The following is a 10,048-nucleotide window of genomic DNA, read 5'->3' on the forward strand; positions in this document are numbered from 1 at the left end:
GTTGCTAAGTAACCAGTGGCTTCCCAGCTGAATGAGAAGGCCTGGTTCTGTCTGAATTCAGCTTTTCTGGCGAGAGCTCTGGCTATTCTGACTTCTGGGATTTCAATAGTATCCTCTGATCTCACTAACTCTGTCCTGTGTTTAAAGTGTGTGTGTGTGTGTGTGTGTGTGTGTGTGTGGTGATGGTTGAGGCAAGTGGATTATTTTCCCACCCTTTCCTGTGTACCTCTTTGGTTGTAGGTCTTTATAGCCATGCTGCTGTATCTAGTCTAAAGCTAGAACTATAAGAGAATGGGGAAAGAGAATTGAGAACAAATAAGTGTGCTTCTCCCTGGCAGGAATTCTGGGAAAGAATCTCAGGAAGAAAACCTCAATACCGAAAGGCTATGTGCATGGTCCAGTGAGCCCTCTCATTCTATCAAACCATGTTTCATTAACCAGACTTCAAAGCCATAAGATAACTATGATCCTAGCCATAGAAGGGAGTTGGAATTTTTCATGGTATTCCTGTGGCTGACCAATCAATTCCTAGAGTAGTTTAGCTCCAGCCTAGAAGTCTTAGGAGACTTTAACTCATTTGGCCCAGGGGCTCATCTAAATATGGCCTTCTCACCTGGACAGGTCAAGGCGTCCAGTTTGCATTAATATCAGCTGTTTACCCAAACCTTAAATGGTGGCCCAAATCACATCAGCTTTTGAAAAGGGGGGGTGTATTAGCCAAAGTGAGAAGAGACATGACTTTGGACCTCCAATTAGGTACCCTAAGAATCCTACTTCAAAGAGATTGTAGCCCTGAAGGTGGAAGGCTGATTTGTAAGAAATGCTTGAGAGAGGGTGCTTTAATTACAAAGCCTTCTCTAAGTAACCAGTGTCTTCCCATTCCTAGGTCCCTTTGGTTGTATTCAAAAGGGAAAAAGAAATTGCCAGGAAGCTGGAGTTTGATGGCCTATATATCACTGAACAACCATCTGAAGATGACATCAAGGGGCAATGGGACCGCTTGGTAATCAACACACCGTAAGTACCCACCCACACTCACACACACCCAACGTAATCAAACCATCTAAGCCTTAGTTTCCTCTTCAGTAATAGAGGGATAAGACTACCACCTCCTACAGTCAGTATTCATGCTTGGCCCAGTGCCAGGCACACGGTAGATATCAAGCTGTTATTCATTCCCTTTCTCTATTTAAAAAATGGCCATTTCATGCCGGTGCATTCACAATTGTGAAAATGAGAGTTGCAAGGTAATGTTCTGAAAGAAACGAAATAGGGCTAGATAGGTAAACAAAGGTGACCATGTTGAAACTCTGAGCTGTGCCAATTAAAATATGCACATCTAGAAACAAGAACCAAGACCCCTCGGGGAATAAAACTGCTCCTTATCCGAAGATGGTCGGGCAAACAGAGAGGCAGCTCTAGAAAAGCACAACTGAACTTTCTAAAATAGTCCCTAGAAGGACAAGACTCTACTCTTAGGAAAAAAAAAGTGAGCATGCAAATCAAAGGCCTGTTCCTGGTCTCTGCCAGTCTCTTCAAATAAGAAAAGCTACTAAGCCTGTTTCTGACCCTGTGTCATTACTGTACAGAAACTTGGGGATATTAAGTAATTTAATTCTTTGGTAAGCTTTCTGCAATTATCCATAATGCTTATGTCTGTAGCACAAGGTGTAATGGCCTAACAGTCCCTGTAAAAATGCAGTTCAGTTTCCAGAAATTTATCCTAGAGAGGTAATGAGACAAGAACATTACAGTGTCCCGAGGACATTTGCTAATTTTTTAAATTTGAACTGGCTTAAATGTCCATGAGTAGGAAAATGCATAAATGTTTAAAATAACTATTAATAACTGTTTTAAAATTTTTTGATACATGAGCCGTAAATTTTTTTCACAGTAATGGCATCATAGAGCATGTCATACTTTGTAACCTGTTGTTTTCAGTTAACTATATATCATGGAGAGCTTTGTTTTAATATTTTAATATTTTAATATTGTTAAAGACACATATAAAGATAAATGTATGTATATGTTTAAAGTATTATAAAATGAACTACAAAGGTTAAAAAATGGAACATTGCTGAAAACTTCAAAGTCCTAGACGTTATCCTCCTTGATCATATCCCCCAACCCCCCAGCACACTGCTTTCCTGACTTCGGGGATATTCATTCTTTCGTTTTTGTTTATAGTTTTACCACTTAGGTATGTGTCCCTAGATATTGTTTCATTTTGACTATTTTTTAACTTTATATAAATGGAATTATACTATGTGTATTGTACTGTCATTTGAATTGTTTGTTCAGTACTATGTCTGAGAACTCACCTATGTTGATATGTGTAGCCATGGCTTTGTCATTTTCAAAACTCATTATGAGTATATTATCGTGTATTTATCCACTTTCCCAACAGTGGATATTTCAAGTGTTTTCAGTTTCTGGCTATTAAAAACAGTGCTACAGTGAACATTTTTATAATTCATGCACAGTCTGTCTAGAGTAGAGACCCAGCAGAAAAATTTGCTGAACAGTAAGTAGGTTATGCAAATGTCTGTCCCAATTTACCTTCCAATCAACACTGTATGAGAGTTCTTGCTCTCTGCTTTCCTGCCAGCACTTGTTGTCAGATAGTTTTGCTAATCTGGTAGGTGTGCAGGGCATCTCATTGTGCATTCCCCTGATTTCTAAAGAGGTGGAGCATCTTATACTATTTTTCTTGACCATTCACGTATAGAGTTATCATTTATTTAAGCATTTCCCTTCTGAAGTTTCTTTTGTCTACCCCCGCCTTTAAGGAATATAACCAAGTAAAAATATGGTTTCTACCTTCAAGGAGCTTACATACCTAGTCAGGGGACAAAAATGCTCAGAGCAAAGTGAGGTCATCTGCAAAAGAGTCTTGCCCAGAATCTTCGGTCAATGGCCCTTTACTACTTGTGGAATTTTCCACTTCCAACAAAATGTGACCAAGGCTGTAATACGTTATGGACCATTTGTATAAAGGAGAGATATCAGTGTGGACAGAGGAAGCCTGGCTTGGTTTTTACTTGTTGTTTTTTTGTTTTTTGTTGTTGTTGTTTTTTTTTGAAACAAAATGAAATACATGAAAAAAAATCAAGTAGCAGAAAAATATACAAAGAAGAAAGTCAACATAATTATCTCCATCCCCCCAGAGATAAAATTGATTAGCAGTTTACTCTGTAAACCCAGCATTTGTTCATTGCTTTTAAGTGGCATTTGGATGTTTAAGACCAAGAAACTATTTTAACTATAAAAAAATTTTTTTAAAAAAGATTGCCTCCCTCTTGGGCACAGGTGGCATTTGCCAAGGACATTCTTCTTAGAGGTCCATGAACAGAGGGAGGCTCCCACTTCCTCGCCATGAACTTGGGTGGTTTCTAGAATAGGGGGCTTTGTGTCCAAGATCTAACAAAGACTAAAGGAAAACAGAAGTTAAGGATGCATGTACCAAGGGCCAGAAGTTTCGTGGCTGTGAACTAGCCTCACAAGCAACCGTCCCAGGAAGGTTCAGTCATTCTAGAGAGGAACGAAATATTTTAAATGGTTTTTGACAACACATTGGACAGTGACAGTTGTTTCTGGCCTTTAACAGTAGGAAACTATCTGCAGTGAAACTGGTAGAAGCTGCCAGGCAGAAGAAAGAAGACCCCTCGGGTGGTGGCGGGGTTAGGTATGAGATGTTATAGGGAACCAACTCCAAAGGAGAGAGGGATGTAATTCACTGAGGAAAGCAGACCCCCCAGGAATTATATGGGAATGGAGAATAGAGTTAAGAAAACCCCTGTAGAAATTCTCAGACTGCAAACTTCATATAGTTAGGGACTTTGTCTATACGTTGTACCACTGTATCCCCAGCATCTACCCCAGTTATTGACATAAACTAGGTACTCAATGAATGAAGGATGAATGTATGTTTTCCTACAGGATTCCGCTTCTAATTATACTGGGATCCATAAATATCTATCTGCTTCTATCGAATCCCATCATCACAATTCCTGGCTCTTCACCATAATTTTGAGGTAGAAAATGCAGAGGGGCTTTCCAAGTGTTTTAGAAGTCAGTACAAAGCAGTGGAACCATAAATCAGTTAGTCCTGTGGTGACTCTGAACTTCAATCAGGCATCGAATTCTTCAATGAGCAGGACAAAAACCAAAAAGGAATTACAGATTCAGACACTCAAACTGCAGTTAGTTGATGTGCTTGCCTTGATGTTAAGAGACTCCCTTTTTCATTTTCTTTTTCAGATCTTTTCCTAATAACTATTGGGACAAGTTTGTAAAGAGAAAGGTATGCCCTTTCAGTGGGGGTGAGTTCCATCACCAACAAAGAAATGTAATCGATTTTGTTTTCCATATACAAACATGAATAAATTTGATGTTACTTTTATGATGGTTTCTCGAGAACATTAAGTCATAGAAAGGGTTTTACATGAACATGTGTAGGTTTTTGGCTCCATGCCTATACTCATCTGCCTTAAACAGCTTAAAATAATCATTGTTTTCTGCATACTAGGTTTTTTCTCACTTCCCAAAAGAGTATCAGTTTGAAAAGCAGTTTTCACTTAATTGCCATTATCGTTTGTTTGTTTGTTTTTTTTTTTGCGAGGGGGGGGCATATTTTTTTCTCTTTGTTTTCTTGTTACATTTTGAATCATAATTTTATTAACCTCTTGGAAGAGTCCAGTGTAGCAAAACTCTTAAGATACTGGGACTAGAGACAATATTGATGGTGACATGTGGCCCAAACTCACCCTGTCATCCTTTCTGCTTTAGGTGATCAACAAGTATGGAGATCTTTATGGAGCAGAACGCATTGCTGAACTCCTGGGTTTGGACAAAAATGCCCTTGACTTTAGCCCAGTAGAAGAGACGAAAGCAGAGGCGGCGTCTCTAGTGTCATGGTACAGAGCTTAGGAATTAAAATCCAAAGTCCAGCTAAAGTGGATCCTTTGATTTTCCAGCCCTTTTCACTATGCTAGGGGAAAAAAAAATCTCAATCGTATCTGTTTTCTCAGGCTCTAGTCTGGCTTATGTGTTTCTTCTAGATTCTAACATATTGAGAGAACACTGCTTTAAAAATTTAAGGACCTATCAGCTTTTATGCCTGACAGAGCTGAAACAGACTAATTAAAATTTCAGGATGTGTGTGTGATTCACCCATTCTTGGTCTCATGAGGAACACACACAACTTGATAAAGCTCAGAGCCGTATTTAGATTATTAAACCTGAGAGAAAAACAAACAAACTTAATTTTGCCCCTCTTATTAAACACTTAACTAAATCTTGACATTTATGTTTTTAAATTATTTGTCCCCCTTTAGGCTAAGTTCCATCGACATGAAGTACCATATCTGGAAGCTAGGAGTTGTTTTTACTGACAACGTAAGTATGGCATCTGGAAAAACAATATTCTATACCCTGGGTTAAGGGATGTCAGTAGATGCCACAGGGAAGCAAGCTAGGGAGGATTCCCAGAAAGATTCGGGGATTACTCCAAAGACAGAGAGCCTGAACGGTGCTGGGGACACTTTTCGCTGTGCAGTAGTGTAAGACAGATGTGGTTTCACTTGGCAATTCTAAAAACCCTGTATCCTCTCTCCCTAAAGATAAGAAAAAAATGGTTTGATGAGCACATCAGGAGGCATGAATGCCTGAAAAGCTGCTAAAATGTCTTCTATCTCCACAGTCCTTTCTCTACCTTGCCTGGTACACAACCATGTCCATCCTTGGCCACTACAATAACTTCTTCTTCGCTGCTCATCTGCTGGACATCGCCATGGGCTTCAAGACACTGAGGACTATTCTGTCATCTGTAACTCACAATGGCAAACAGGTATTGGGTTTCTACTAATGCAGAACAGGATGGATCTAGATATGGGTAGGAAAAAAATAACACAGGTAATACAACTAGTGTATGACAGGAAGGTGTTTGTCATCGTGTATAATACCCCTTTGAATTAAGAGCGATTGTTTTTATAAAATTGCAGCCAATTAAAATTATAGCCATCATTTAAGAGGCGTAAGACCTTGGTTCAGAAACCCCTAACGTTTAGATCAACCAGGGAAGAGGAGGAAGAAAGGAGGTGATGGACATATCAGATCACTGTGGAGAACTTTTGCAGATCTACCTCTTCCTCCATGGATCTGCTATACTCACTGGGGGTTAGCTAGTGGTCATATATAGTTAGAAAACTCTCCAGGTACTTCTGATGCACGCTTTCAACTAAGAACCAATGATTTAGACATGCGTATACCCACACACACATAAATAGCTATGTATGTGTATATGTCTATATATATAGAAAGTTGAAAAGTTGATATAACTGTATGTCTATATACAGACATAGTAAACATTAAAAGATGTATTTATACAGTCATTGCCACTTCCAGTCTGTTTTCTACAGTACTGTCAGGGTGAATCCCTTGATTAAAATCTTCTCATGACTCCTTCTGTCAACAAACTCAAACCCCTTAGCATTTCATTCCACATTAAATGCAATTCCATGAATGAGACATGTTCTCTCACATCTCTAAACTTCTGTATAGCAGAGGGAGAAGAGAAGGAAGTGAAAATGTGTACAACCATTATGGAAAACAGTGTGGAGGTTCCTCACAAAATTAAATATAGAATTGCTATATGACTCAGCAATCCCACTTCTGGGAATGAAATAAGTATCTTGAAGAAATACCTACACTCCAATGTTCACTAAAGCATTATTCACCATAGCCAAGATATGGGAACAACCTAAGTGTCCATCAATGAAAGAACATATAAAGAAAATGTGGCATATACATATGATGGAATATTATTCAATCATAAAAATGGAAAACCTGTCATTTGTAACACAGATATACTTTCAAGGCATTATGCTAAGTGAAATAAGCCAGACATAGAAAAACAAATATTGTGCGATTTCACTTACATGTGAAATCTAAAAAAGGTGAACTCATAGATACAGAGAAGAATAGTGGTGGCCGAGGGCTGGAGGGTGAGAGAAATGGGGAGCATTGGTCAGAGTACAAATTTCCAGTTGAGATGAATAAATTCTGGGGCTCTACTGTAAAGCATGGTAATTATGGTTAGAAATACTATACTGTATACCTGAAATCTGTTAAGAGTAGATCTTAAGTGTTCTCACCACACACACAGAGATGGTGACTGTATGAGGTGATGGGTATATTGAATGCTGTCATCATTTTACAATGTATGCATATATTAAATCATGAGGTTGTACACCTTAAAAAAAATACAAAAATTCCAAACAGAAGAAAAAGCCAAGTTGACCTTTAATCATTCTAAAATGGAAGATGCTAGATCATCAGGTATTAGGTTTATTTCTTCTAGGTTTCTGGTAGTAGCAACAGTCAATGTTTCTTGTTTTCGTTGGTGGTAAAAAGAATGGAGGAAAGCTAGAGGTAGAAGTCTGCTGCCACATAGAAGAACTAAAATTTGAGGGGATAATAACAGAAGCTGTGTTACAGATGTTTGCATACAGCTGTTAAATGCTTCTTTATAGTTCCTTGGAAAAAGGGCATTGTGTACTTTTACATTGTGTCTTGGAAAGTTTCATCCTGCTGTAAAGGCAGTGTTTCCCAAAGTGTGATCTGTGGAATACCAGTCCTACAATATGTTCTTTTAGAATTATTTTCTTCTCCTTTACTCAGATATTGAAACTTCAATTTTTATCTTAGCACTCACACCTGCTCCCTTAGGTGTAGCATCCTGAAGACAGAGATTATATCTTATTGATCTTCATAGCTCCAACTCAGCACCTAGTCCCTCTTATAGGCTAGATGAGCAGGCCCTGTTTGCTCCTCATTTATGGTACCTCCTAAAGGTGGGAAATAAACATGCCCAATGACCCCTACAAAGGTCCTAGGCAGATTTCTTGGTTATGAAAAGTGTTGCTTTGCTCAACAATCATAAACAATTCTTATAACTTGAAAACTGTGACAGTTATCAAGTTCATGGTTATTTATGAAATAGCATCATGTAGCGAGACCTACCAATCCAAAGAACCTTTAGTTTCTTGAGAAGCAGTGTTAGAGTACAAGCTGCATCATGAAACCTCAGGTCACTGCTCTCTCTCTAAAAAAAAAAAAAAAAAAAAAAAAAAACAAGGTAACCCTACTCATGACACCTTCACTATTCAACCCTGACATCCCTTTGTAGTTTACATAGGCCCAATTCGATACCCGAGGTATTAGTCTGCTTTCGCTGCTTTAACGAGATACCACCTCCTGAGTGGCTTAAACAACAAAAATTTATTTCCTCTCAGTTCTGGAGGCTGAAAGTCCAAGATCAAGGTGTGAGTAGGTTTGCTTCCTCTGAGGTGTCTTTCCTTGGCTCTCACCTGGCCACCCTCCTGCTGCTTTTTCATTTGATCATCCTGCTGTGCATGCAGCTGTCTGTTCTGTGTCCTATCTCCTCATCTTATGCACAACAGATTAGAATAGAGCCCACTCTAACAGCCTAATTTTAATGTAATTATACCTTTAAAGACCTAAATTCAGTCACATTCTGAGGTACTGGAAGTTAGGGCTTCAACATATGACTAGGGGGAGGGTAAGGAGGACACAATTTAGTCCATAACTCCCCATCATCCTTTTCTCCCAATAGCCTGTTTCTATCTGCGGTTTCCGCTTTCCTTCCCCACCTGCGGTATCTCGGTCCTTATTGCCCACTCCCTCCTCGTTCTCCTTTCTCCCTAGCTCATCCTCACCTTTCCTGTTTTCTTGGGGTCCCCCATGGACCTTTAACGTGGAGAAGACCCACCTCCTTTTTCTTTCTGTCCCCTCCCAGCTGGTTTTGACTGTCGGTCTCCTGGCTGTGGTGGTTTATCTCTACACTGTGGTGGCTTTCAACTTCTTCCGCAAGTTCTACAACAAGAGTGAAGATGATGATGAGCCCGATATGAAGTGTGATGACATGATGACGGTAAGAGCCCACTCAGGACTGCCTGGTCACCCAGCCTTGTTGGGAAAGAAGGGCTGTGGTTGGTTTGGGGAACTAAGAGTGATAGTTATAGAGGAGAATATAATGTCTCATCCAAAGGCAACAAGTGTTCTAGAAAGGTGGAAGTGGTGGAAATGGGTTTCAGGAGTACTCGCCTAAGGCTGGGTGGAAAGAGAAGCACACCCTCAGGGCAGGTCATCATTCACATACATTTGTTTGTACCTAAGTGTGAGTGGACCTGTATCTAAATTTCTTGGAAGGCAAGCTTATGATTCTTTGTCTCTGAGAGCTGGATGAAAGTCCCATGAATCTGTTGCTCAATTTATTTCAGCAAGCCAGCACGGGTTCTTTCAGCCACCATAGTCTGAAAAATATAACAGCAGTACGATCAGGTCAGGGGCAGCCCCATCAGGACAGGCCCAAGTGGGAAAGAAGGGCACAGCTCAGGGTGAGCCTGCACAGCTGCAGCAGCACCTCTGTAAGTGCATAGTGAGTAGATGTCAGGAAAAGAACATGTGTGTCAGTGACAGGGAACTGCCCCAGCTGTGACCATTTCTCTAGAAAATGGGTAAGACTTCTTGGCTAAAAACTTTCCTATGCTTTCTTGGGGCGGAACGCTCCTGTGACCGGCACCCGTTTCCATGCTGCCCTTGGCTTTTGAATTTTCAGTTGTGAGACTGCCTTTTCCTCTGAACCAAACCCATCTGGTCAGGAGAGACAGAGGGCACCCTGCTCTGTGAGCCAGTTCCCAGATGCTTGCACTGGATCACACATAGCACAGAAAGAGAGACAGTCTATTTCCCAAGACGTTATGGGAATCTTGGCCCTACCGGGTGTACGGAGAATGCGGAAGTAGATGGGGCCTTCTCCGGGAGGCTGTAGCCTGGCCTGAAGTCCACACGAGCACTCTTAAAATTAAAAGAAGGAAAACCAATATCTGGCATGTATGCCACACCCATCAGGGCTTAAAAGTCTTTTAACTTATGGATACCTTAAAGGAAATCTTTTGTTATGTATCAAATGGCTCAAAATTTTTAAATGTGCAGAAAATATCATTAAAGTCTAAATGTAACACTC

At 40.0% G+C, this 10,048-nt stretch overlaps 1 protein-coding gene across 1 annotated transcript in view; it reads left to right on the forward strand.

The window, feature by feature from the left end:
* RYR3 (ryanodine receptor 3) overlaps positions 1 to 10,048 on the forward strand; it is a 331,058-nt gene that overhangs the window by 314,921 nt on the left and 6,089 nt on the right. Inside the window, exons 94-99 of the mRNA XM_015595855.2 lie at positions 887 to 1,017; positions 4,261 to 4,303; positions 4,789 to 4,916; positions 5,337 to 5,397; positions 5,702 to 5,848; positions 8,819 to 8,953. Of these exons, the coding sequence (XP_015451341.1) occupies positions 887 to 1,017; positions 4,261 to 4,303; positions 4,789 to 4,916; positions 5,337 to 5,397; positions 5,702 to 5,848; positions 8,819 to 8,953 (645 nt within the window). The remainder of the gene's footprint in view (positions 1 to 886; positions 1,018 to 4,260; positions 4,304 to 4,788; positions 4,917 to 5,336; positions 5,398 to 5,701; positions 5,849 to 8,818; positions 8,954 to 10,048) is intronic.

Source organism: Pteropus alecto, unplaced genomic scaffold (assembly GCF_000325575.1).
Source record: "Pteropus alecto unplaced genomic scaffold, ASM32557v1 scaffold86, whole genome shotgun sequence".
Classification (NCBI taxonomy): Eukaryota; Metazoa; Chordata; class Mammalia; order Chiroptera; family Pteropodidae; genus Pteropus; species Pteropus alecto.